General features: G+C 51.2%; 2 protein-coding genes and 1 non-coding gene across 6 annotated transcripts; 1 reads left to right on the top strand and 2 right to left on the bottom strand.

The window, feature by feature from the left end:
* Positions 1 to 522: 522 nt before the first annotated feature.
* Med24 (mediator complex subunit 24) lies at positions 523 to 27,582 on the bottom strand. 4 transcript variants are annotated; one of them, XM_021176813.2, is made up of 27 exons: positions 27,526 to 27,582; positions 26,959 to 27,161; positions 26,789 to 26,871; positions 14,970 to 15,008; positions 14,672 to 14,745; positions 14,086 to 14,318; positions 13,885 to 13,941; positions 12,579 to 12,690; positions 12,234 to 12,384; positions 11,882 to 11,995; positions 11,324 to 11,371; positions 10,298 to 10,380; positions 9,928 to 10,014; positions 9,055 to 9,160; positions 8,434 to 8,576; positions 7,198 to 7,235; positions 6,707 to 6,789; positions 6,193 to 6,371; positions 5,981 to 6,080; positions 5,501 to 5,676; positions 3,375 to 3,639; positions 2,956 to 3,137; positions 2,664 to 2,754; positions 2,326 to 2,425; positions 1,459 to 1,539; positions 1,058 to 1,206; positions 523 to 955 (listed from the first exon to the last, which is right to left on the bottom strand). In XM_021176813.2, exons 2-27 carry the CDS (start codon positions 27,086 to 27,088, stop codon positions 839 to 841), a joined length of 3,021 nt encoding a protein of 1,006 aa, XP_021032472.1. In that variant the 5' UTR covers positions 27,089 to 27,161; positions 27,526 to 27,582; the 3' UTR covers positions 523 to 838. The 4 variants fall into 4 exon arrangements, with proteins under 4 accessions (XP_021032472.1, XP_029339817.1, XP_029339818.1 ...); XM_029483957.2 differs by having other exon boundaries at positions 27,535 to 27,564; XM_029483958.2 differs by lacking the exon at positions 27,526 to 27,582 and adding an exon at positions 27,456 to 27,511.
* Positions 6,920 to 7,023, bottom strand: LOC115032721 (small nucleolar RNA SNORD124). The gene has a single exon (XR_003838336.1). It is a non-coding gene; the product is annotated as a small nucleolar RNA SNORD124 (small nucleolar RNA).
* LOC110306215 (14-3-3 protein sigma-like) lies at positions 23,441 to 24,479 on the top strand. Its single transcript, XM_021178411.1, has 2 exons — positions 23,441 to 23,455; positions 23,997 to 24,479. Exons 1-2 carry the CDS (start codon positions 23,441 to 23,443, stop codon positions 24,477 to 24,479), a joined length of 498 nt encoding a protein of 165 aa, XP_021034070.1.
* Positions 27,583 to 27,990: the final 408 nt, after the last annotated feature.

Genomic DNA, 27,990 nt, shown 5'->3' with positions numbered 1-27,990 from the left:
TGGGTTGGCTGGCTTTCCCCCCAACAAACTCTGTGTCCCCACAATCTCCTGCTTGGCTCACTCCTCAGCTGAAGAAGCCTAGAAGGCCTGAAGGTCAGCTGCAGGCTCCCCCGTGGCTCAGAGCTGCCCAAGAGGCTAACCTGTCACTTCCGTCCACACCACTGACTCCTCAATGCCTCCCACCACCTCCCTTCCCACAGCCTCACAGGACCCTGTCGCTGGACTCGCAGAGTATGGGAGACAGAAAAGTCCTCACCAAATAATCTCACAGGAACACATGGTGAACTCTGGTCCAGAGGGTGGAGTGTGACTTAAAGACCGAGACATCCTGCCCTGCACAGTACGGTGCCGTGCGGGGCCTTTCACCAGAACGTCCTGCTTTCAGTGGTGCCGCTGCTGAGTCCTTCCCATTGCAGTGTGACTGTGAACAACAGTCCCACTCCTCCTCGCCTCCTCCTCCCTACACAGGATTGTGCCCCTCCCTGGCCACCACACAGGAGACTGCACGGAAAAGACACTGTCTCCACATGAGCAACACAGCCACAAGGATCTTTATTTACAGAGGAATCAAGGGGGACTCCCCATTCATGGGTTAAAAAAAAATAAAACATATACACACTGTGGCCCTATAAAGTCCTCCTGGAGGTACAGCTACTTGGGGGTGACCACAGGGACTGCTCAGAGTCTATGGGTGCTGGTTGAAAGGACAGAAATTACAAAAGCCACTGGGAGATGTGTAGGGCCATGATGAGTCACGGCAGGGGTGGGAAGGTCTCACTCTCCTGGCTCCCTGCTTGGATGCTGGGGCTGGGACCCACTGCAGGCCACTCGGAGCTCCTCAGAGTGCAGCGATGGCTTTGGCGGCCACCTGCCGGCCCAGGGGCAGGCTGAGGTCTGTGATGGCCAGGACAACCTTGGGGCTGGACATAGCAGACACTTTCACCAGTTCTGATACCTGCCACAGACAGACGAACACAGGTAGCTTCTGGGGTGACTCCCGAGGAGCAAGACCCCTCCTTTCTCTGTGGGTCCCCCTGCAGCCCCCTGAGACACTCACGGTAGTGAAGGGCATGAACTGCAGAATGCTGCCCCTGCTGTCCTGCTCCAGGCAGCCCACACACTCCTCCATGAACCACTGCACAAACTGGGTGTGGGGGCCAGCGGTGCGTGAACCCAGGATGGAGGAAATGAGCAGGAACAGGTTGGCTATGCAGAGGGGAACAAGACACACAGTTCTAGAACAGGTCAGACGGGAGAGGGAAGGTGAGAGGCAGTGACAGCAGGCACGGGCGGGAGATGGCAGTAAAGGGGGCTGACTACCCTAGGCAGACAGTCAGTAGTGAGGGGGGCAGCATGTGGAGGTGGAGCAGGTTGCCCCTTCTGGGAGACCCAGCTCTACCTCTGGTGAGGGGGCTCCTTCCAGCTCCGTCTGCAGGTAGGTGCAGTGGGAAGACTCACCCAGGACTCGGTTCAGAGGGTCCCTCATGTTGACTGTGTGGAGCTGGGAGGCCGAGAGGGAGCTGTTCATGGAGCGGTCAGCTGTGGAGAGTGAGGAAGGGAGGGTGCTGTGTCAGCTCTGACTCCAGGGGAGCCTTCCCTGTCCCTTCAGTCAGGGAGTCGGCTACATGAGGGTAGGGGGGAGCCGGAATCTGGGGAGCCAGGCCTGCTGAGCACCACCAAAGACCAATCCTGGCACTCTGCATGATTCAGGCTGCCCGGCCCGCTCAGAGCTCATCTTACAGACACACAGTCTGTTTGCTAAGGGCCTAGCTAAGGTCTCAGGTCATAGGTGGGCAACCCAACATCTTTCCTTTACATAAGCGTGTGGCTTGGACCCTGGTCCCTACAAAGCTCCAGAGAAAGTTCTAGGTTCAGGAGAAATCTGGAAACAAGAGAAATTGGATGCCACACAAGAGTTTTTGGCAGAAGGAAGTCTGTCAGCAAGGAGAGGATGACATGGGCTGCCCTCTGAGTAGGAAGGCGGGAAGGCAGCCCCAGGTTGCAGCCTGGTGGGGCCAGTATTCATCCACAGGGCATGTCTCTCTGGGTTAGGAAGGAAGGGAGAGGGGGTGAGTCACTAGTACAAGCTGGGAACTCACTGGGTGCCTCACCACCCTTCCAGTGGTGAAAAGGGGTTTGGAGGGACCTTGGAGGACAGCTTCAGGTCCTGTCCCCACTAGCAAGCGACAGAGCCCCAACTAGGGACAGAGAGGTGCAGGCTCCTGCTCTGCTGTCTGACAGCAGGACGGCCATCAGCCGGGAACCAAGGCAGCTTGTTGGGGAGGAGTGAGTCCTAGGCAGGCCCGGGACACCCCCAGCGCTCACTGGGACTTGACAGGATGTTGGCGTCATCGTCACTGGAGCTCAGGAGTCGCATCAGCTTCGAGGGCTGCATGTCCTCCACGGGGAAGAGGCTGACATAGTCCTGGGGGACATGGGTCACTGTCACAGGCCTGACAGCCTAGGTCTCCCGGAGCTGGAGAGGACTGGAGGGCAGATCTGACTGGAGAAGTGAACTCTCTACAATCCTTGGCCAGCGCTACCAGTGGTGACCCCTCCCGTACCCCAGTCTCTGCCCGGTGAGCAGAAAAGGACCCCCCAATCAAGGATACTCAGGGGCCCACTCGAGCCTCTCCTCTAGACCCTGACCAGCAGCAGCCTACCTCAATGTCCTCTCTGTGTCTCTTCTTCTGGCGGGAGGACGCCTGTCCCTTGTGGGAAGAGTAAGAGCTCAGGGCACACCACACAGCCAGTCTAGCGAAAGGACCCAGGAGGAAGGCATAGTTAAGCTGGGCCTAGAAGCTCCACGCTCATGGTGAAGAAACCCCTTCAACCCCTCACTCCCACCCACAGCCCAGCTGCCTGGGTGGCACCAAGGCTGACGTGACTGAATCTGGATGCTGGATGCTTGGGGCACAAGGGGGGACCCCAGGAAGGCTCTGGAGAGAACCCTACTTGGCCAGCGCAGTGCCAGGAGGGTCCATAAGGCTGTGCCACTTGGAAGAGTCAGTAAGCAGCCCGGGCAGGATGTGACCCAGCAGGACCAGGGTCACTTGCTGCATGTCCAGACAGAAGATGGAGTAGAGAAGTTGGACTGCCCTTAACGTGTGCTCCTTGCGAGTCTCCTTCAGCAGCTCCTGAGAGGCAGGCAAGTGGCTACTGAGGGGCTGCCGGCTCAGACCCTAGCCACCTCTCCAGCCAAAGGTGCTTTTGACCCCAACTCCCAAGGTGCTTCTCTGAGGTGAGGTCCTACTTCTGTCTCCCCAGGAGACCACCCAGCTTCCAGCAACCTCTCAGAGAAGCCTGGTCTATCCCAGCCAACCATGTCTACTGCCCCATCCACATGGCTGTCCACATGCACCCAACCCAAGTACCTTAATCAGGTTGTTGCAGAACCAGTAGACGCCACCCATGTGCAGCAGGGTGTCAAGGATGTGTATGGAGCGGCTATCCACCCAGCCTTTCTCCAGTACTTTGGCAAAGATGTCTGTCAGGACCTCCTTGATGGGGCGCTTGGGAGGAAGCAGGTTCCAGTAGGGCATCGTGTCCACGCCCGTGGATGGAAACTTGATCTGCGTAGCTGTCTGCTGGAGCACGTCCGCACACATGTGTTCCAAGATTGAGTTCATAATCACCACCCTAGGGGAGCAGGGAGGGTACATGCAGGCATTACCCCTGGGATTGGGTTACGGAAACGCGGCTGAGGAATGAGACCCACCGCATGCTGGGGGAGACACAACAATACAACCCACTACCGATGAAGAGCTTACTGGCCGGGCATGACGCCTAGGAGAGGCACAGGCCAGGGATTTCTTCTCTTACAGGTTCCATCAATCTATTCAGACTCTATTCTGTTTCTCCCTCTCCTCCGCCAACTTTTCCCATCCCCCAGGCCCGAGCTCTGCCAAATCAGGGTCATAAGTAAAACACAATCACTTCCACTTAAGCTGAGTACTTGGGGGAGGAGGGTCTAACCCAGCCCTGGCCTCCGCCCAAAGTACACTGTAACTTCCAGGAGAGGCCTTTAGACCGCCCCGCAAGACACTTCCCGGCCCCGGGTAGCTGGGCAAAGTGTGTACAGCCTGGAATCCTCTTGGGAACATCTGGGGCTGTGACCACAGCTGGGGTCTAAGTACCGAGTGCTGGGATGTCAGGAGAGCAGGGAAGGCAGCCTTGACTTGCACAGCTCCTCCTCCACCTTCACAAGGGAGCTAGGATCCCCACTGTGGCCGTGTGTGTGTGTGTGTGTGTGTGTGTGTGTGTGTGTGTATGCGCGTGCGTGTGCGCACGTATAGACGCACATATGCGCCTGATTTGGATGATGTCCCACAGGCAGGGGAGCCCAAATATGATCTTACAGAGCCTCCCCCAGCTTTGCTTCAGCTGTTTCCACATGTCCCCCAGAAAGCACCCTCCGCAGCTATCCTGTAAGCCAGCCTCCACCCCACAGCCATGGCACCACTCTCCAAATCCCTTGAGGGTGGGTTGGGAGCCAGAGGGGCACGGATATGCAATGTTACTCAGCCTTAAAAGGAAGGAAATCCGGTCACATGCCAGAGTATGAATGAATTTTGAGGAAATTATGCTGAGTAAAGTCCGTCAGTCATGAAAAAGCAGGTATTACGTAATTCTAGTTAGACGAAGTATCTACCGTGGCCGCGCAGAAGGCCAGAGAGTAGCCTGGTAGCTGCCAGGAACTGAGAAGGGGAGGTGGACTGTTGCTTATGGCTAAAAGCTTAGATACACAAGATGAGAAACGCCTGGAGGTCTGTTTCACAATCCCAACACGTTTCATATCCTGAACCATATTCATAAACACGGTGGAAATGGTAAATTTCCTATTGTGTTTCTTGCCAAATTTAAAAACCAACGGCCAAACAATTTATCAGTTGGGTGAATAAATGGATACCACCAAGCCCCGTGTAACGGAAGTCCCTGAAGAGCCAGTACTTGAAATGGTCACCAGGACAGCTGAGGGTGGGGGAGGGAAGGCATAAAAACTGCAGATGCCTCAGAGTTCCTCGACAGTGACACAGCCACACAATCCCTTTGCTCTCTGGCCTCAGCTAGTTTTCTGGAACTTGCAGCCTTGGAGGACAGAGGTCAAGCTGTCTGGGGTCTGTATTTCCCACGCATGGGAAGTACAGGGATTAAAATCCTCTCGATACAGAGACACACACCAAATATCTGCTGAGCCAGCTGAGTGAATGTGTGACTAAGAATGCGAGGGAGTGGTAGGGGAAGGCGAAGGAGGGAGCGAGAGTCCAACTACCCCGAATGCGCACTGCCTCAGCCTCTAAGCGTGGGGGGTGGGGGGGTGCTGGTCGGAGCCTGGATGGAGGAGGAAGTGGTTGCAGAGCGGCTCCCCTGGGAAGTGGAGGGCTGAGAGCATGGGGTGGGATGTTTGTTCCTGGTGGTGCTGACTCCTGACCACACACCTGCTGGGGCCGGGGAAGGGAGGCAGGGAAGGGAGGCCGGGTTGGGAGGCCGGGTTACTGACCTCTCATTGTAGAACTGCAGGGTGTTCTCACTGTACAGTGGCCCTGCCAACTGGCGGATCATCTGCAGTGACTTCTCACGCTCATCCAGCCCCAGCATCCGGACGTGGGCCACGAGCCAAGCCACAGCACACACCGCCAGACTGCATACCTTTCCCTTGATATTATCGGTGATTTTCTGTGGGGAGGAGAAGGGAATGACTTGGGGACTCTCTTCCTCTCCCTGGCCATGACTCCCACGGCCTCTGGGGGCAGCTGGGGGTCACAGGTGCTATCCCAAGGTACATTACACACCTTTGCAACATAAACTTGATTTTCTCAAAGACACCTGGACAGGATGAGTGGTTAAGAGGAGAATACTATGGAAGACTAACACCAGAACATGATCTCCAGCTTGAGGATTTGTTTGTATGCAAAATAACAAGCTCTCAGTGACCAGCCCTGTGTCTCAGGCAGAGAGACTCAAGGAACAGTAGAGCTACCTGGATGGACTCAAATGCCAGAACCCCATTCTCCCAAGCGTTGAGGATTTCCAAAATGGCTGCTGAAATGCTGAGGCAGGCCTCGTGCCACTTCATCTGTCTACAGAGAAGATTAGGAGAACATCATGGCAAGGGATCGTGAGATGGGATTAGGGGGGAGGGCCTTGGAATGCCCCTCCCCGCCACCCGAGGTCAGGACCTAAACCACTGACACTAGCTTCATCTCTGAAGAGTTGTTGAGCAGGGCCACCAAGGACTCGACTTTGGTGGAGTCAGGGCGGAAGCAGGGATGGTCAGGGTTCAAAATCTTGCCCTCCTCGGGCATGCAGGTCTGCATCCAAGTCTCAAAGAAGGGGACTTCTTCTCCTGAGCTCGACTCCGAGAGGATCACCTGGGTAAGACAGAGGGGCACCAGCTGAGAGAAGAGGGCGTGGCACCTGCCAGAGCTAGCCAGGGACTGGGCTCTATTGCCATTCCCTTGCCATAGTCAAATCTAAATCTGTCCAGGGGAATCAGACAGGGAGCGGTGCTGCCACCTAGTGGTCAGCATGAATTTGCCACGAGAGGACCTGGGTTGCTGGGTACCTGTTGACATGGGAAGACAACAGAACAGGCTGGCTTGGGAGATCAGTCGGGGCAAGGGTGAGTAAGGGAGTTACTGGCGTTTCCTTCCTTTTTGCCCCACTCACTTGGGGCCTCTTCCTGTCACCAGCTCTCATCACTTACCTCTGAGCCATAGGTCTGGGCCACGTGGCATAGCATGAGGAAGGAGATGTCAAAGAGCAAGGCACGGACCGAGGCTGTTTTCGCTGTGGGAAAGGGAAGGATGCCAAGCTCGGCCCGGGGCAGGAGCCCCAAGCCCTGTATAGATTGGGAGGTGCCAGGGACTGAAGGCCTCGTGCACAGTAGGCAAGTGTGGAGGCTACACCCCAGCTCAGGATTTCCTGAAGGAAGGTCAGGGAACAAGTGGTTCCTTCAAAGCTCTGAGGCTCAGAATCCTTTTCTTGGGTCTTATTAAGAACATCATCCCTTCCTTGGAATCCACAATTTCCAGAACCCAAACCAGTCAAAACTGGTCCAGCTGGGAGAAGGGCAGAGGGGTGGTTTTGGCAGAGTCCCTTCCCAGGATCACCCTCAGCCCCAGAATGAGCAGACGCAGCCCTTCCCGTCCTTCCCTCCCCAGGGCAGACGGGACCTGCAGCGGGACACAGACTTACTGCTCTCTCCACTGCCGTGGGTCGTGAACTCATTCAGACTGTAGGAAGGACAGAGACAGGTGGCATCAACCAGAGCGAGAGCACAGCAGCGTCACAGGAGAAGGGGGGAGGGGCTGGGAGAGGGCTACACATTCAGAGGGTGGGCCCTAGAACCTCAACTATAAGCTAAATATAAGATGAGTATTATAATTGCAGAAACAAATCACTAGTATTAAAAGGACATGGTGCCTCACACTCTACCCCAACACTGAAGAGGTCAACACATGGAGCATTAGAAGCCAGCTTGGAATACACAGTGAGACCCAAAGATTTGTAAGGAACCATGTTCTACATGCAAAACTGCAGGTAGCCCTCCAAAAGGTACATAATTTAAGAACCCGCTATTAGCTGTTCGGTACTCATACATGCCTTTAGTCCCATGACTCAGGAGGCAGAGTGAGGCAGATCTGTGAGTTTGATGCCAGCCTGGTCTACAAAGTAAATTCCATGACAGGGTTGTTACACAGTGAAAAAACAAAAACAAAAAATAAAACAAAAAACGAAACCCATAAACTAGATAGAGCAGGCTACAAGAGCTCCCATGTCAAAAGTAATTAAATAACTGGGCCAAGGAACTTTTCCAAGCCTATTATTCAATGTCTTATTTTTAAAAATTCATTTATTGCCGGGCGTGGTGGCGCATGCCTTTAATCCCAGCACTCGGGAGGCAGAGGCAGGCGGATTTCTGAGTTCGAGGCCAGCTTGGTCTACAAAGTGAGTGCCAGGACATCCAGGGCTACACAGAGAAACCCTGTCTGGAAAAACCAAAAAAAAAAAAAAAAAAAATTCATTTATCTTTTATTTTTATGTGTATTAAGCATGTCTTGTTAGCTATGCATCTCATGTGTGTACAAGATCCTGCAGAGGCCAGAAGAGGGCACTGGAGCCCCTGAGACTGGAGTTACAGACAAGTGTGAGCTGCCAAGTAGGCCCTCTGGAAGAGCAGCAGGACCCTCAAGTGCTGAGCCATCTCTCCATCCCTCAGCCTCTCCCTACCCCATGCCCCATTATCTTAGCAAGTGGCTTTATTCCATCTTCAGTGAGAGAGAAAAGAGCTCTCAGTCAAGTGACACGTCTGTCACAGTTTCTAGTTAGGATGCTCTGCCCTGGTCTGTACACCTTAAAGGGAGACCCATATCCAGGCATCTCCTCCCTCACACGACCTCCCATCGCACAGCAGGGCACAGCTCTACTCACTTGATGAATTTCCGGGCGAAGGATTTAAGCTTCCCAGTGGCGGCAGCAGCAGCCAGCAGCAAGTCCAGGCTCTTCCCAGACAGCATATGTCCCAGGACCCCCAGCAGCCCCTCTGGGGACTTGGAGTGATCTGCATCCATTGTCTGGGGACAGGACAGGAGTCCAGTGAAGACACCCCAGATACAGCCTAAACACATTTCTCTCTGCCTGTGTCCACTGATTGGCACACTGCACCTTCAAACATAATCTGTCACTTCCTGCTCGAACAGGAAGATGACTGCTAAAAATCTCTCCCTACTCTGTGAGCTTTGTGCTCAACTACACAGGTGTGGTGGGGTGGGATGAGGTGGTAGGAGGTGGAGTGGGAGACAGGATTTGGCTGGGAGCTTCCCTTCTATGCCTTCATGGGATGGTGTCTGGAGAGGCACCAGCCACATCACCCAGGGCACAGCGGGAGAGCAGCCAATGTCAGCTTTCAGCAGTGGCTGCTACCTTTACCTCCCCAGTTGTTCCACTCCCAAAACAGCTCTCCACAGAGAGCAGAGAGCTCTGTGGGCCCTGTTCATTTAGCTGGAGAAGAATGGGAGTTTACAGTGGCACGGGCAGGGTGCACACACACACCTTGAGAATGTTTGTGACCGTGGGCTCTGCCCGCAGGATCAGGCCAGGATTCGGCTGGATGTTAGCATTTTCTGATGATTTTAGCTGCGGGTCCCGATCTGCTGTGCTATGGTCATCACCCAGAGAAGAAAACAGAAACAAAGAGGATGATTTCCTTTTTGAAGACAGGTCTCAGACTGTAGCTCAGGCTGACCTTAAACTCAAGGGACTTCTCCTGTTTCAGCCTCTCAAGGCTGGAATTACATCTGAAAGCTACCTGGCTCATACTTGGCTAAGGAAAAAAAATCTTGATACAGTCTCTAATCCACCGTGTGTAGTGGCTTGGACCTTAATCTTAAACCACTCGAGTGGCAGAAGCAGGCAGACCTCTGCATTTGAGGCTAGCCAGCGTTTTTAAGGAAAACAAAAATTCTCTAATCTGACTCTAGAAACAAAGGCGGAGAGGAGACAGAATCATATAGCCAACTGGGAGCTGGCAGTAGCTCAGCCGCAGCACTTGTCTCACGTCACAGCACGCTGGGTTTAACCCTTAGCGTGGCACGAGAACAAAGACTCTTGAGAGTTAATGAAGTTTACGTGAGCCTGTTCTCAGTGTTACCATCGTTTCAATTTGTCAGTATCGCTGTACCCATTTTGAAAGTTCAGTTAGGCCTAAAGAAAGATTGAAGACTTTCTCTATGGCCTTTGCTCACAATGGAGGGCAAGTCAAAGAACAGCGCCTTGGAGGGTAAACTCCAGTCTGATGCAGTCCTGCTCCCTAGACCGACCCAGGAGACATCAGCCACTGGCAACTCAGACTTCAAAGAGAAGGGAAAGGCACCAGGAACCAGTCCGGCAAGAGGGAGGTGGCCCGAGGGGGGGCTCACAACGTACCGTTTGCCCACAAGACTGGCAAAGTTGACCTCAGACAGAAGCCCCTGCTTGTTGCACTCCTGGAGGAGGAAGTTTGTACAGTCGCAACTGTGAAGGAAAAGCCAGAGGATTAAGGTGAGCTGGGGCACGCACGGGGTGCCTGTCCGGTCTCCTCCCTCCTTCAGGGTGAAGAAAACTCAAGCACCCAAAGGCCGAAAGAAGGGCTCTGGGTACTTGGCAGCTATGAACCTCCTGCCTCCCACCTCTGCCAAGAGGGAGAGTCCAACAGAAAGACAGAGTTCCCTGCGGCTCATATAACAGTGAGCGGGGAAGGACTCAAAACACTTTCCAGTAAAATGGGCTGAGCGGGGTGGGGGTGGGGGGTTCGTACTTGCAGCGCTGGTCAGCTTTGTCCAACAAGGGGGTGAGCTTCAGCAGGAACTCAAAAGCACAGTTGACATCCTCCGTGAAATCCTAAAAAGGACCAGAAGCTGCCACCTGGGCCCCATGACCCCGAAGAGCAGCGTTACAAGTACACCTTGCTCAGTAAGAGAGAAAGCCGGCTGTGACTACCACCAGTCCCCAGTAATGAGGCATGGAATGTTGGAGGCACCACACTCTCCATGTGGTTATTACCCTAGCCAGATCAGCACAGGCAATCATTCTGCTGGGGAGGAGGGGAGCCAGCCTAAGCCACCATCTTCACTCTATTGCACGTGCAAGGACATACACCGGGGTTCACAGGTCCACACAGCCTCCTCTGGGTACAAGAACACACTACCACTCAGCTGCAGCCTAAAAGACCCACCCTTGGCACACGCCTTTAGTCCCAGCACTCGGGAGGCAGAAGGAGGCGGATTTCTGAGTTCAAGGACAGCCTGGTCTACAGGGTGAGTTCCAGGACAGCCAGGGCTACACAGAGAAACCTTGTCTCAGAAAAACAAAAAGAAAAAGGAGAGAGAGAGAGGCCCTCATTCGTACTTGCTCATCCTCCCGTTTCCACGCCCTCATCCCAGACTCTTTTTTTTTTTTTTTTTTTTTTTTTGGTTTTTTGAGACAGGGTTTCTCTGTATAGCCCTGGCTGTCCTGGAACTCACTTTGTAGACCAGGCTGGCCTCGAACTCAGAAATCCACCTGCCTCCACCTCCCGAGTGCTGGGATTAAAGGCGTGCGCCACCACGCCCGGCTCATCCCAGACTCTTTTTTTTTTTTTTTAAAGATTTATTTATTTATTATATGTAAGTACACTGTAGTTGTCTTCAGACATTCCATAGAAGAGGGAGTCAGATCTTGTTACGGATGGTTGTGAACCACCATATGGTTGCTGGGATTTGAACTCCGGACCTTCGGAAGAGCAGTCGGGTGCTCTTACCCACTGAGCCATCTCACCAGCCCTCATCCCAGACTCTTAACTCACCTTCTCCCCATGAAAGTACTTCTTCAACTTCACCAAGACCTGTGGAATCTAGGCAGAGGGAGAAGAGCAGCACATCAGTGGCCTTTTTCTCTTTTACTTATCCCAGAAGCCCGCACATCCCCTGCGGTGGGCACTGAGGTGGGAGGGTTCTTGGCGCTCAGACTGTACTCTGAATAATTTGTACCACACATGGGTACCTGAGCACCCTATGTCTCTTGGACTACAGGACACGGGCCCCCCACTTCTGCTGCCTCAACAAGGAAATCCTAACAGCAAATTGGAATCGAGATCCAGAGGGAATCTGGGGCCACCGTCCCTGGCTCTCTTAGGTGACCAGAACTAACCTGGCTAAGGACGGGCTGAACAAGCAGCAGAACCCCAAGTAGCTAAAGCAGCCAAGCCTCTCAGAGACACAGACCAACTGAGCCTGTGCTAGAGATTTAGGAGGCTAGACTAAATGCCAGGAGGGGGACACACAGGGCAAAGGTCCAGCACGCTGCTGCTTCTCCTGAGAGCTGTCCCTCGACTGGTTCTCCCAGCTCCCATGTCACCAGGTACCTTGAGGTAGGTGAAAGCTGTCCACTTCAGCTCCTGCGTGCCCTCGGGGGACTCAATGAGTCCCACAAAGCAAGCTTTCCAGATTTCCAGGACAAAGAGAGGTGTGGGGATATGCTGTGGGAAATCCAAGGGTGATGTAAGAGGCCCCTCCCCGTCTACAGGCTCCAAGGACCAGGCTGTGACTACACAGCAGGGTTCCAGCTCAGAACCAAGATCTGGAGGTCAGATGGCAAAAACTGTGTGAGACTGGCATCTGTGGTCCACCAGGGAATCAAGAAGAGCTATTCCTCTCAAGTACTAGCCTCCCCCCTCTTACCCCAAGTGACCACCCACCCTGCTTGGCCACACCCACCTGCATGCGCTTCACCATCATCAGCTGCTCCACCAGGGGCTGCATCTCCCCAGTCAGGTTCATGGTGCCCTCAAGCAAGATGAGTGCATGGATGGTGGGGAAGCCGGTCTTGTGCAGTTGCTCAGAGTGCACGGACAGCATGCTGGGGATGCTGAGGAGAGACACCATTGGGGATGTGTTGGGGACTGAGGAGACAGCGGGACACACACACACAGACCATGGAGCCCATCAGACAGCATGCTGGGGATGCTGAGGAGAGACACCATTGGGGACGTGGGGGCGGGGGGGGCGGGAGACACACACAGACCATGGAGCCCATCTTCCCATCTCCGGCAGAAACCTAACCTCCTGATGAGTGTGCCGCAACGCTCAGCCTGGCTCCGGAGCTGGGGGTTGCTGAGATTGGCCAGGATCTCCCCAAGTTTTAGAAGAGAATGCTCAATGGCAGTCCAGGAGGCTGGTGGAGAAAAAGCAAGGCAGAAACTGCTGGGAAGGAGAGGCAGGGCATGGTCCACACTCCCCGACCATGGCGCTCCCTGGACCATGAAAGCATCCAGCAAGGAACCTCTGAGGAGGCAGAGGCCTGAGGGTAGGGTAAGGGGAGTAGGCACCGGGAACAAAGACCCCCTAGCAACCATACCAAGGGCCTGACTTCCAGTGACTACACACAACTGACTCGAGACACACAAGCAATGGGAGCAAGGCACAGGGGTGGGTACAGCATCCAGTGGCCAAGCGGGGACAGTCACTTCTACTCTAGCTCCAAATACCTTGCCAACACAGCTTTTGAGTTTCTGCTCTTTTAATAGCTTACCCAGCTGGTGGAGCCCACTGGACACTCTCTTAAATGGCCGCACTCATGGTCTACAGCACATACTTAGTATTTAATTACTAGTCACTTATCCTAGTTACAAGCCCAAAGGATCAAATGATGAATGACGGCACCAGTTAGCCAATTAACCTCCACAGGGACAAAAAGACAACTGAGACCTGAGATCCATCAAAATGAAGTATTCATCTACTTTCCTACCAATAAACATTTATCAAGTGCCCAGGAAGGCAAGGCACTGCCAACACTAACAAGAAAACAGATGAAGAAAAGCTGTCCGCGCAGCCCATTCTGACACAGTGATCGGTCTCTTTCTGGACTTTTCCCAGAGAGACTAATCCCCTAACAACCTCTCCCACTGAGCCCTGAAGACATGGGAGTCACCTATTTTAGCATTCCTGTCAATGGAGAACTAGAAACCCGTAGGTGGCCCTAGCTGCTGGGGCTCAGGACTCAAAGAGACCCACAGCCTGTTGCATGAAGACTTCCCTCCTATAAATCTGTAAGGTGCCAATATTTAACAGAACTTGAGTTAAGAGAGAACAGCATCCAGTCATGGCAGACAGGCACTGAGTTTAACTGAAGTTCCGGGTCACACCTGAGTCACCTGCTTCTAGGCGAGCAACATGAAGACAGACAAGAGCAGACGACGTGCCTGTCTTGTCCTCGAATTTCTCCAGGCGCATGGCATTCCAATCTTACTCCCCACCAGTGTGTAAGCTTGCTGAGGGCAGGGACCCTGCCACATGCTCCTTTGGTAGCCCCCATCCCCCCTCCAGCACCTGGCACAGTGCTGGACACACGAGAAGGCTCAGTAAATACCTGTTGGTTGATTGGCTCGGGTGCCACCCTGCCCAAGTCCCTGGGATGTATGCAATGCTTATGGGGAGAGAAAAAAGGAAGTGGGATGATTTCGGATCCTTCTAGAAAGAAGTGGGATGGCATCCTGCCTCTCCCCTCTCAATCAAAGGACCAGCTACAGAAGCAGCAGCAGGCAGGGTGTGGGGGAGTCAGGGGACATACAGGCCTCCTCTAGTTTGGCGATGTGTAGCAGGGCTCGGTTCTTGGTGCTGCTGAGGGTCTTTTCCAGGCACTGCAAGCACAAGGCAAGCTGCTTCTCCCCAGGGGCCGGAGTGCCAGCCTCCAGCCCTTCCTGGAGTCGCTCCGCAGAAGCTGCTGTACATCGAAGCAGCCAGTGGAGGGCGCTAAGGAGCGCTCGGCACAGCCCGATGCATTCCTCTGCTTTGCCGTGGCAACTACCCAAAAAGGATGAAAATTTGTATCTATTCCAAAAGCTGAAATCCAACCCACACCAATGTTCCCCCAGAGTCTCTGGCACAACACTACTAGGGGACAGAGTTGGAAAGTTGGCAGAATCCTAGGTAAGACACCTAGTCTAGCCAGCTTCCACTAGACAAGATCTTAGAGTAGCTCTCCCAAATAGAGAAGAGGCACTTTGTCTTAAGGAAACAGAGCTGGAGGTGGGAAGGCAGGCAGACAGAAGCAGCATGGGGCCCAGAGCTGGTCTCAGTCCGTCCCCTAGACTATGGGCTTTCCTCGGCACTGAAAGGATGATGCAATGCTCTGAGCTTCCACATCCATCCCTCACCTGAGGCGGTCACAGAACATGTCCATGATGTCCAGCAGAGCCTGAACACACAGGTCCCGGGAAAAGTCATCAAACTGCAGAAAGAACAGCGAGCAATGGAGGGGGCTCAGCACTACCCCTCACAAGCTCTGCTACCTCTCCTCTCCCAGCCCTGGGAAATGTGTTCCTAATTTCCAGGACCTCCTTCGGGGGGGGGATCAGGTGTTGCCTATCAGGCCTCAGGGGACACATGACCTGAGTGGCCAGGCTGGTAGCCTTGTCTGCCCCCTCCCACAGCTCCTGAGAGCCACAGTCATACCTTACTGATGGCGGTGAGCACAGAGGAGCAGGACACCATCTAGAAAGAAGGAAGACAAGGGACATTGAGACAAGTCATCTACTTGAGAGGGGCAAGCACTGATGCTTAAACTGCCACAGCGTGGGGTCCCCAACCCCTTCCCTTCAAGAGGCTTCCTCAGATCATTAAAAGGCACACAGTAATAAGTGCTGTCCTTATCGCTGCTTCCATCAGACTCAATGCAAGTGGCATGCGTATAAGCCGAATGAGAGGGTTTCGAGTACCCAAAGGTATCCTGTCTTGTCTTTATGCTGTTCCTTTCCAAAATTAAATGAAGTTCAATGGCCACTAGTGGGCAAAAGAATCACCCAGAGTGACAGCCTTATCTTGTATGGGGTCAGGGAGTCCTGGGGATGAAGCTCAGCCCCACGCCTGCTAGGCAAGAGTGGAGACGTGATTCTGCTGGACTGAAGATGCACTTCAGTGGTCAGTGCCGGCCTAGCATGTGTCCTAACTTCAACCTGAAGCACAGAGGTGGGGTGTGTGCACGTGAACTATTGGGGCCTCTACACTAATCAGCCCCATTGCTTCTTTTATCAAGATGAACTGTGCCAGGCGGTGGTGGCACACACCTTCAATCCTAGCACTGGGGAGGCAGAGGCAGGCAGCTCTGTTTGAGGCCAGCCTGGTCTACAGAGCAAGTGCCAGGACAGCCAGGGTTACACAGAGAAACCCTGTCTTTAAAAAACCAACCAACCGGGCTGGAGAGATGGCTCAGTGGGTAAGAGCACCCGACTGCTCTTCCGAAGGTCCTAAGTTCAAATCCCAGCAACCACATGGTGGCTCACAACCACCTGTAATGAGATCTGATGCCCTCTTCTGGTGTGTCTGAAGACAGCGACAGCTACAGTGTATTACATGTAATAAATAAGTAAATAAATAAATCTTTAAAAAAAAAAAAAAAACAACCAACCCACCAACCAAAAAGATTAATGGCGGCTGAGGTGTAGCTCGGCAGAGAACTGTACTGAGTACCTGCCAAGATGAGCAAGACCTGGGGCTCAAGCCCCAGCACCAGAAAAATTACTCCAGTGACCATGGAAGACACAGTGACAGCCCCCGTAGTCACAGCTACTTGGGAGACTAAGACTAAAGACCCACTGAGTCTTTAAATGTGACATCAGTCTGACCATCACAGCAAAGCTTTGCGTCAGCAGAGACACAGGTGTGACTTATCTGATTTGGACAAGGACTGACAAACATCTTCTCCAGGAAACAAGAGGCGCCTGCCTACTGCCTCCACGGATCAGGGAACCACTGTCAGTAATCACACAGTCCTGACGTTTGTAGAGTGAATACATGAAAGCATACCCTTAGATCTGCCCTGCCCTAGCAAGAAAGCCACCAGCCATACACCTGTACCTGAGAGCCAGCACTCAGGACTGCTGTAAAGGTCAAAGCCAGCCTGGGCTACATAGTAAGACCCTGGCTCAAAAATCAAAAACAAAGAAATGAAAGGAAAGCTCTGGCTCCCCGTGTTCGGTGTGAAGTTCAGTGGTGGAGTATGTGCCTAACATGTACTTGTTTCATCCCAGTACTGCAAAAATAATTCCATAATTTTTTAATTATTATATTTTAATTTAATTAATATATTTATATAATATTTTACTGTGTACATGTGTTTTGCCTGCATATATGCCTGTGCTACATGCATGCAGTGCCCAGGAAGTCAAAAGGGTTCCCCTGAGACTGGAACAGGTGACCAGTTTTTGTTTTTTTTGTTTTTTTAAGACAGGGTTTCTTTGTGCAGCCCTAGCTGTCCTGGAACTCACTATGTAGACCAGTCTGGCCTTGAACTCATGGAGTTCCATCTGCCTCTGCCTCCCAAGTGTTGGGATTAAAGACGTGTGCCACTGTGCTTGGTCAGCAGCTAGTGTTCCTGACTACTGAGCCATCTCTCTGGCCACAATAAACTTTATTCCTCCGGCATAGGACCCTCAGTACAGTGCTAGTCAGCACAAAAGAGCAAGTTCTTTACTGTAGAGAATCACAGTGCTCCAAAGCTTCCTGGAGACACCAAGAAACGTTACAGGGGTCGGTGAGCCGTTCAGCTGTAGCAGCTTGTACCTAAGGGGTCCCGGCTTCTACCCCCACACTGCAAACAGGGAATCTTTTTCACATGAACACACACTTCTGTGTGATATATGATTTCAAAACCTAAATTAAAAACATAGATAATTACATAATCCTCACTGTAAGACTTCTCAGAACCCTAATGCATTTATAAACAATGAGAGCTGACTCAGTGAGTAAAGACTCTTGCTGCCAAATCTGACGACTTGAGATCAATTCCCAGAAGCCAGAAGCTGGAAGAACTGACCCCACCCCCATCATGTCCTCTGCCTTCCTTGCACACACCATGGTCCACACGGCCCCTTCCCAGAGGCGCACAAGCACTAGCCTCCAAAGTCATTTCATCATGAGATCTCATTTAAGTAGGAGTTCCAAAATACGTATTTTAGAACGTCTATCTGGACAGTAAACTCCTTGCAGGCAGAGATAATTATACATTCATATCTGTTTCTCCAGCACCAGGCCTTGGACTTGTCCTTAGGAAATTTTCATTGCTTCAAGTAACTGAGTTCTATTAATGCAATCTAAAAAAATTTTACCCTGCATCACATTTCTGTTAGTAAATATACTCAACACCATAGAGAACCAGATTGATAGAACTAATTTGTTCTGAGCAGATTTAAACTTGTAATTCAGTAGGCTGAGGGGTACGGAGCTCAGTGCTAGGCCAGCCTACTTAGGCCCCAGGTTTGCACTGCAAACGGTGACAGTAATGGCATGCTTGCAGTGTGTGGTAAGGGATGATGACGGGCATCACCTGAGCAGACCGGCTCAGACATTTTAAACCAGACCTCGTGGCTGAGCACGAGCTGCGCACAGGCAGGACTTAAACACAGACAATTAGCATTCAGAGCCGTCAGCAGCAGGACACACTGTGAAGCCAAAGTGAGTGTCTGACAGTGAGCAGAAAGTTGGGAGGGTGCCTGGGCAGAATGACCGTGCCGTTCCTGGCCAGTGTTTGTTTATTTATAACCAACGTCCCCATAGCAAGAGCTTGGAGAAGAACTGAACCCTGCCAACCTGTAGGGGGAGCTGGATGGTTCAACCTAAGAACTAGTAATAAAAAACGTGGACCCCACACCAGGAAGAGAAAGCCCCGGCTGTGCATGTTCTTATGGAGGCTGTTAAGTCAGAACCGGTGGCCTTCACACTGTGTGTTCTGTGCATTGCTTCTAAGTGTATCAGTCAAGTTCCGTCCGATTCAGACACACCTGAAAGCACTTACACACGGTGACCTGTTCCTCCCAGCAGGGTCTAAGTCTTAACGATTCCACCAACTAGACGCTCTGAGCTGACCACAAGACCTCGAGGCTGGAGGCTGGCGTGGCCGTCTGCACACGTGGCTAGCCCAGGCTGACCTGCCAGCTGTCTCTAATCCTCTTGCTCTTCTTCATACCCAACAACACCCCCAACCACTCCTAAGTGCCCTCTCCAAGCGCAGCACCCGACCAAAGAGCCTCTTAAAACTCTGGAGGAAGAATAAATTACTAATTTTGCATAGCACTTGACAGGCCGTGAAGATATTCAGTCTTTCTGAGCTTGCCTTTCTCGTCAGTGTTTATGTATCTCAAGAGCCTCCTATTTTAGAGAGCTTCCCACAGACCCCACATTTCACTTAACCACCCTCTCTGTTCTCTTCAACAGAGTTCTCTACTCTCACGATCCTACCTCCACACCTTCTGCTCGCTCTTCAACACATTGAGACCACTTCTGTCCTGACCCCTGCATTAATCTTTTCCTCACAGCTACCAACTAACTCTTGCTGTTAGACCCACGGGCTCTCACTTCTGATGGAGTCCAGCTTTGGCTGCCAGCGATGTCGTCTAGCACATCCTTGATTTCAACCTTCCCTTCCTTTATACCTGATCCACTCTTCAGTTTCCTCTGCTCGCTTCAGATTTGTGCCACGTGCTTTTGATGGGACTGGGTGCTTAGGAATCTGGCCCAGACCACTTCTCTTGCCCATATTCCCTGAGCAATTGTCCTCCATGCACACATCCCCCACCACCATCTGAGTCTGACAACTTGTTATGATTTGTCCCCGACAGATATAACCCTGAAAGCTGACTGGATGAATCGATATACAGACTCATAAAGTAATGACACTGTCGGGGGGGGGTAGTTGGAGAAAGAGCGGCATGGTTTTTAGAGGCTTTATCTTGTCCCCAACCCCTCGTCTACTTTTTGTTGCTTCCTAGCTACCAGGACAGGAGCAACTTTACTCCTGTGCATCGTCTAGCACTCTGTCTGCCTCATTACTACCTCAAAACGGCAAAGCCGGCCAGCCGTAGCCTAAACAGACCGGTCCTTCTCCCCTTAGGTGGTTTAACTCCAGTATTTTGTCACAACAGAACACACTGCTAAACCAGACACTCACATTCAGACTCCTAAGTTCTAGGGATATGGCCACCTCCTTCTAACTGTCTGGCACCATGAATGTAAAAGGCCAGAATCATCTGCTGCCCTCACGTACAGACCAACACTAAGCACCCTTCGCTCCGGTTCCATTCCCTCCCTCAGATGCTGACAGCATCCAAACCAGAAATCGGGCCTCACCTTTGACCTCTTTCCTCCACTCACCCAGTTAATCAACAAACCCTCCCAACTGGACCTCCTAAACCAGTGGTTCTCGGCCTCCCTAACGCCTCGACTCTTTTTTTTTTTTTGGTTTTTCGAGACAGGGTTTTTCTGTATAGCCCTGGCTGTCCTGGAACTCACTTTGTAGACCAGGCTGGCCTCGAACTCAGAAATCCGCCTGCCTCTGCCTCCCGAGTGCTGGGATTAAAGGCGTGCGCCACCACGCCCGGCACGCCTCGACTCTTTAATACAGTTCTTCACACTGTAGTGACCCCCAATCATAAAATTACTGTCATTGCTACCTCCCAACTGCAATTCTGCTCCTGAAGGATGTCTGATATGTGACTCCTAAGAGGGGGTCATTCAACCTCTTGAAGGGTCACAACCCAGAGGTTCTTTTTTTTTTTGGTTTTTTGGTTTTTCGAGACAGGGTTTCTCTGTGTAGCCCTGGCTGTCCTGGAACTCACTTTGTAGACCAGGCTGGCCTCGAACTCATAAATCCGCCTGCCTCTGCCTCCTGAGTGCTGGGATTAAAGGTGTGCGCCACCACGCCCCGCTAACCCATAGGTTTGCAAACTGTTCTTAAACTCATCCTTGCCTAAATATGTATTAGTTACTCTCCATCCTGAATCACTCAACTGGCTGAGTCGGGGACTGGAAACTTCAACTTACAAATCGGCCTCCTCAATAACACACTGTCTCTCTGCTTGTAAGCCGTAGGAACTGAACAGTGGAATCCGAGAATGACGAAGGCTAGAAGATGACCCTGGATCCTTCAGAGCTAGAGTTACAGGAGCTGTGAGCCAGCAGACGTGGGTGCCGCAGGCACTCTTAGAACTCATGGGCTACTCTCTAGTCTCAAGTGACACAGTTTTTGAAAAAAATGAAAATATTAGGGCTGGGGTGTGTGGCTCTCAGTTGGTACAGTGACCTAAAAAATGCATAAAGACCTCAGTTCAATCCCAGTTCATAAAGCTGAGAGGAGTGGCTCAGGCCTGAAACCAGCACCTAGGTAGGGGACCACATAGTAAGCTCAAGGCCTGGGCTACACTCAAGCCTGTCTAAAAGAAGAAGGTGAGGGGGAAAAAATAACAGAAAGAAAAGCAACTACAGCCGGGCGTGGTGGCGCACGCCTTTAATCCCAGCACTCGGGAGGCAGAGGCAGGCGGATTTCTGAGTTCGAGGCCAGCCTGGTCTACAAAGTGAGTTCCAGGACAGCCAAGGCTACACAGAGAAACCCTATCTCGAAAAAAAACCAAAAAAAAAAAAAAAAAAAAAAGAAAAGCAACTAAAGGAAGTTTACTCAAGTATTATGTATAGTACATATTATATACAGTATATATTATATACACAGAGAGAGAGAGACCAGATATGGTAGTGCGTGTCTGTAATTCCAACACTCTGCAGGTAGGGACAGGAGGATGAGGCATTTAAGACCAACCTAGGTGGGGTGGATGTGTGGCATGCACCTCTAATCCCAGCACTCGGGAGGCAGAGGCAGTTGGGTCTCTGAGTTCAAGGCCAGCCTGGTCTACAGAGTGAGTCCCAGGTTAGGCATGGCTACACAGAGAAATCGTGTCTCTAAAAAGCAAAGAAGGCAAGGAAGAAAGGAGAGAGGGAAGGAAAGAAGGAAAGGAAGAAGGGGGGAGGAAGGGAAAGGAGAAAGGGAAGGAAGGGTGGAGGGGAGGAGAGAGGGGGGAGAGGGAGGGAGGAGACAGGCAAACAAAACAAACCATAGCAATCAAAACAGCAGGCAATGCTAGGGCTGGGCTATAGATCAGACAGCACTTTCCTAACACACCCAAGGTTTTGGGTTTGATCCCCAGCATACCAAATAATACAAACAACAAAACAGCAAAGTACTTGTGTAAAAAAGGACAAATATATCAGGTCTTGTATCTAAGAGAAGACAGGACAAAGGATGGCCTAATCAATCAAGCCTGTAATTCCAACTTCACAGGATCCAAAGCCCTCTTCTGGTCTCAATGGACACCCACATCTCAGTGGAACACATATTTGAGTGCTCACACATACACAACATCTGCAAATAAAAATGACCAAGTCGGCAGCAGTGGCACACGCCTTTAACCCCAGAACTCTGGAGGCAGAGGCTGGCGGACCTCTTATTTCAAAGCCAGCCTGGTCTACAAAGTGAATCCCAGGACAGCCAGGGCTGTCCTAGAGAGATTTTTTGAGATATGCAGGGAAATGTATAAAAGAAGGATTTCCAGTGATTACTGCAGTAAAAACAAATGATGAACAACTTAAACTACAGTCGATGGGGAATATGATACAGCAGTTTAAAAGAGCGGGACGGGGGGGGGGGGGGGGGACGACTGCAGTGAGTCCCAGTGCTGACAGGGGGAGCAGACAGACTGCTGGGGACAGAGAACAGCGGATCCCCAGCTGAGGAAGCATGGTCGCAGGCAAGACCCCTAACACTCACACAAACCATAGGGCTGCATTTCCATGCCGACAGAAGTCACTGGGTAGTTGTGGGGATGGAGACTGGATAAAAGGTGCAAGGGAAGTTTCTAGAGGAATGGAAATGTCTTGCCTGTCAGCTATTTGGGGCACTGGTGACATGAATACAGAGAATTGTTAAAAATCACTGAATACCTGGGCATTTTAGAGCTGGAGGTGAGGCAATGAAAGATTGCTTGTAGAGCCGGGCGTGGTGGCGCACGCCTTTAATCCCAGCACTCGGGAGGCAGAGGCAGGCGGATTTCTGAGTTCGAGGCCAGCCTGGTCTACAAAGTGAGTGCCAGGACAGCCAGGGCTACACAGAGAAACCCTGTCTCGAAAAACCAAAAAAAAAAAAAAAAAAAAAAAGAAAGATTGCTTGTGCATGACCCAGTTTCTATCCCCAGAGTTCACCCTTTGAAAGACACAACTACAAAATCAGTACATTTTATCCTACTTTTACACATTTACATATACACACACACTAAAGTGTTTCCCTGTGCATACGGTATATATGCATATTCGTGTTCCTCTATGTGCTGCTGGTATCTGTGCATGTATGTGCACATGCATGTGCAGGCTGGACCCAGGCCTCATCAGTAAGGCTCACCTAGCTGGCCCATTACCTCATTTCTGCCCTCTAAGCACTTGGATTACAGGCTGGCTGCCATGCTCACCCAGCATTTACTTAGGTTCTGGGGATCCGAGCTCCAAGTCCTCAATTTCTCTACCCTACACACGCACACATACACATACAGACACACACACACTCCCCAGGAACTCTTCCTGACAATAAAAATCTCGCCACAGTTTCTCTTCCTGAACATGACTACTAGTAACTGTGATAAAGCCCACATTCCTCACATTACCACAGGGCCCCTGGTATCTGACCTCTACTTCTCCAGACCACCTTCCTACACCAGGTGACATAGTGACTCACACCTGTAATCGCAGCATTTGGGAGGTAGAAGGATTGCCACTGAGTGTAAGGTCAGGAGGAACTAAAGATCAAAACTCTGTCTCAAAAATAAGAAGAATTGAGCTGGGCCGTGGTGGCGCAGGCCTTTAATCCCAGCAGAGGCGGGCAGATATCTGAGTTCAATGCCAGCCTGGTCTACAGAGTTCCAGGCAGCTGGAGCTATTACAGAGAAACCCTGTCTAGAGAAAATACAAAAAAAAAAAAAAAACAAATAAAAAAATACACCAGTCTCCTTGAAATACTACACAGCAAATCTCAAGGTATGGTTCAAGGACTACTCAGGGTCTCCAACACCTTTTTGAGGGACTGGAAACCCCAGCTATGTTTAAATGAAGCTGAGATGGTGACGCAGCAGGTAATGGTACCTGCTGCTCAGCATGACAAACTGAGTCTGACCACGGGACCCACATCATCAACCCCCAGAAGCCGCCCTCTGACTTCCATGTGTACGTGATGCTCAACACACACAGACACAAACACAATGAATGTCAAAGATTTTAAATAATACTAAGGGATAATTTACCTCCTAACTCACATTTTCTCACAGTTGTGCAATGGAGTGCCCAGAGATTCAGTGAGGTGTAGTTAAACGTGGCAACAGCTAGATTATCTATATAAATCAGTCAGACAGCTCCCAGATGACCATTTCATCATGTTGCAATGCTCAATGCTCATGCACAATGCTCTACAACCCCAGCACACACCTGTAATCTAGCACTTGGAGTGCTGAGGCAAGGGGTTTAGGAGTCTGAGGCCAACCTGAACTACATAAGCAGACTCAGTACAAAACAAACAACTACACTTCAGTAAAAGATCAGCTCAAAGTACAGAAGGGTCACCGAGGGTGCGCGTGGGTGGTCACCTTGTGCCTGTAAGTTCCTGGGCTTAATCCCCAGCACAAGGAAGAAAAGTCCAATGCAGAGAGCCGCGTCTTCTACCTCAAGATGAAGGGTGACCACTACCGCTACCTAGCCAAGGTGGCCACTGGCGATGACAAGAAGCGCAGCATCGATTCTGCCCGGTCAACCTACCAGGAGGCCAAGGACATCAGCAAGGAGGAGATGCCACCCACCAACCCCATCCGCCTGGGCCTGGCCCTGAACTTTTCAGTCTTCTACTACGAGATAGCCAATAGCCCTGAGGAGGCCATCTCGCTGGCCAAGACCACCTTCGACGAGGCCTTGGCTGACCTGCACACCCTCAGTGAGGACTCCTACAAGGACAGCACCTTGATCATGCAGCTCCTGAGAGACAACCTGACGCTGTGGACAGCCGACAGTCCTGGGGAAGAGGGTGGTCCTGGAGCCCCGGAGCTGAAGCAGCCGACAACCGCCCCGGCTTGCCTTGCCCTCCAGTCCCCAACCTGCAGAGAGCACTAAAACGGAGTGGGACTCTGCCCTTCCCAAACCCTGAATGTTCAGCCACACCTTGGAAGGCTCCTTCGAAGGGGGGTACAATCAAGCTGAAGCCACCAGGGTGGGGGATCTCACTCTTTGTGTAGCTGTCTGGTGGGTGTTCCCAACCCATCCCACCCCTGCTCTCTGCACCCCCCTCCCCACTTCCTCCCCCTGAGCCTCCCTCGGGCACCTGTTGCTTCTGGATTTGAGTAATCCAGGAGGTTCCCCATCCTGTGGCTGAGAACTGGACTGTGGCAAGGGCTGTGTGTGTGAGAGAGACAGAGACTGTGTGTGTGTGTGTGAGAGAGAGAGAGAGGGTGAATGAGAGGGAACTCGTTTGCTGGGTGTGACCATGCTACCACTCAATAAAGTTGCCCTGGGGGGTGGGGTGGGGGGGAGTCCAAGAGAAACCAAGGGATTTGAATGTAACAGTATAAAGTCATCGGTGATGCAGCTCATGTTACCTGTTACAGTTTAGTATAGTAACAAAGAATAAACCCAGGAGTGGTGGCACACACCTTTAATCCCAGCACTTAGAAGCAGAGGCAGATGGATCTGTCAGTTTGAGGCCAACCTGATCTACATAGTGAGTTTCAGGACATCCAGAGCTACACAGAGACAGCTTTGAGACAGGGTTTCTCTATAGCATTGCAACATCATAAACAAACAAACAAACAAAAAACAGTACCTTGTCCATGCTAGGCAAGCCCACTACTAACAGAGCTCCATCCCTACCTCTGGGTAAGCGTACCTTAAATTTCTGTCTCGATCCCTATGATATCACCTATGTGCTATAATAAACAGAAACACATAAACAGAAGTGCTGGGTTAGTGTTCAGCTCTGTTGCACCAATGCCAAATATCCTTCAGCTCTTTTGTGGTGCTGGGGATCAAATCCAGGACCTGGTCCCTGCTAAGCAAACACTTCACCAATGAACTATATCTGCAGCCCTCACTTTCAGTAGTGGATCACTTATCATTTGTCCAGCCCAGACCGTGTAGAATTATAATTTCCTCTCTGTTCTTCATTCTCATCAATCTGTGTGGCTAACTACTCAACACAGAGACCTTGGTTTAAACATCACTTCCTTTCGAAAGCCTTCTGTGGTTGCTCAGGCAGGACTAGGCATCACCTCCATATCCTCTCTTCATTTCTATACTCTGTCCTAATCACACCATAAACCCCATCGATCATCGATTAGTATAGTCTGCATTGCCTTCAACTCCCCTTGTGTACTGGGATCAAATCCCCAGGATTTACCATTGTGTGACCAACATTAACATTTGCAAACAGAGCCAGGCTTGGTGGTGCAGGCCTTTAATCCCAGCACTCACTCTCGGGAGGCAGAGGCAGGCGGATTTCTGAGTTCAAGGCCAGCCTGGTCTACGAAGTGAGTGCCAGGACAGCCAGGGCTACACAGAGAAACCCTGTCTCGAAAAACCAAAAAGAAAAGAAAAAAAAAAAATTTGCAAACACCCAGATAGGGATTATAGCTCAAAGGTAGAACATGCAGGTCCTAGGTTTGATTATCAGCACCTATCCACCCCCAAATCAATTGTGGGAGGTGGTAGCAGAAAAATCAGGAATTCAAGTCCAGTCTGGGCTACATAAAACACTGTCTCAAAAACAGAAACAAGCCCCGCGTGGTGGTGCACGCCTTTGATCCCAGCACTCGGGAGGCAGAGGCAGGCAGATTTCTGAGTTCGAGGCCAGCCTGGTCTACAAAGTGAGTTCAGGACAGCCAGGGCTATACAGAGAAACCCTGTCTCGAAAAAAACAAAAACAAAAACAAAACAAAACAAAACAGAAACAAGGATCTGGCAAAGAGGCTCAGCAGGTGAAGGTGTTCAGCGTGCTAATATGAGTTCGAATCCCCAGAAAGGTGGGAAGAACTCTACAAAAGTATCTTTTTTGGTTTTTCGAGACAGGGTTTCTCTGTGTAGTCCTGGCTGTCCTGGAACTCACTTTGTAGACCAGGTTGGCCTCGAACTCAGAAATCCGCCTGCCTCTGCCTCCCGAGTGCTGGGATCAAAGGCGTGGCCACCACGCCTGGCTACAAAAGTATCTTACCTCCACAAGCATTCTGCGACATACATGCCCTCCCCGCCCATAAGTACATGTAATTTTTTAAAAGTTTTTCTTGTAAATGTATATGGAGAGAGTAAATAAATGTAATATTCATTCATTACAACAAATGGAGTCTTCTTTTTGTAATAAATTAAGCCTAAACGGACAACTGTCAGTTCTCCAGGTGTTTCACCTCCAAAAGCCAAGAGTCAGGAATGTTTACCTGGGAACTAATGGCGTACTTCAGGTAGGACAGGATCAGAGGATTGGGGGAAGGCCCAATCATGGCCTGCTCCAGGAGCGCTTCTGCAAGGGAAATTAAAGTAAGGCTGAGTGGTTCCAGCTTTTCTGAGGACACCCCTCCCATCCTTCTTTGCCCACTTTACTTGAGACCTGCTAGGTTGAGAATGTCCCAGGTGGCTCCTTTGGGGAAGAATTTTTTCATGTTGATTGCCCATTGGTAGTCACTCCATCGCTCTTTCCAGGCTTGCAAAATGGCCTGCTTCAGGTTCACCACCTTCATGATGTCACTCCAAGGAGGCGAGATGAGTGACAAGGTGGGAGTTTAAAAACGGAGCCAGATGAGAACTGGAGTTCTGAGGGAAAGAACAAGGGAGACATAAATAGAACGGAAATTCGGGAAGGCTTAAGCAAAACAAAACAAAACAAAAAAATAGGCAGAGTAGGAGGCGTCAAGTTAGCGGCTCTGTCACCTTCTCAGTTTCTGAACCACCGTTTCTCGAATTGGGACAGAAAGTGTCAACAAAGCCCTAAAGCGAGCAGGAAAGGGTTAAGCCCTCTCCAGTTGTCTAATTATGCCCTTCGCTCTAGCTGCGTTCCTCACCACTTCCACCCCAAACCCAGATCTACCCTCTCCCCATTGCCTCTACCTTCCTCGGCCCTGAAGTTGTAATTCCTTCTTTTCCTACAACCACCATCCCCCCCCAAATTTAAGCCTACCATACAAACCGGTTGTACATCGTAGGCAGCGCCATCTTGACACCTATTAAGGAAATCATTTACTATTGGCCGGCGGCAACACACACCAACCAATAGAAACGTAGCAAGAGGCAAGTCCTGCCACAATACCTTCTGGGAATTGTAGTTCTTTGTCTAAGACTTGTCTAAACCGCCAAACAGGCAGAAGGATTAATCTAATTGGTTCTGGTGGTTTTTATCTGAGATTATCCGAAGAGCTGAGGTACGGTGGTACCCAGAGTGTCAGGGTCTATGGAGAAACCAACTCTCTGTCTCCCAGTGATGTCGCCATCTACCATTACCTTCAATCAATCTGATACTGTGGCTATTTCCCAGAAAAGAGGCATAACAGTGGATTCTGGCCTGGCTTCTGTTTTGGCTTCTAACCTGGCTTCTATTTGGGTTTTGGCCTTTGTTCTCGAAAGCCCCTGTAGCCACTAGAGATCT

The sequence above is a fragment of the Mus caroli genome, unplaced genomic scaffold (genome assembly GCF_978045245.1).
Source record: "Mus caroli unplaced genomic scaffold, Mus_caroli_1 scaffold_13, whole genome shotgun sequence".
In the NCBI taxonomy this organism is placed as follows: Eukaryota; Metazoa; Chordata; class Mammalia; order Rodentia; family Muridae; genus Mus; species Mus caroli.
This window is presented reverse-complemented; position numbering and strand designations above follow the sequence as displayed.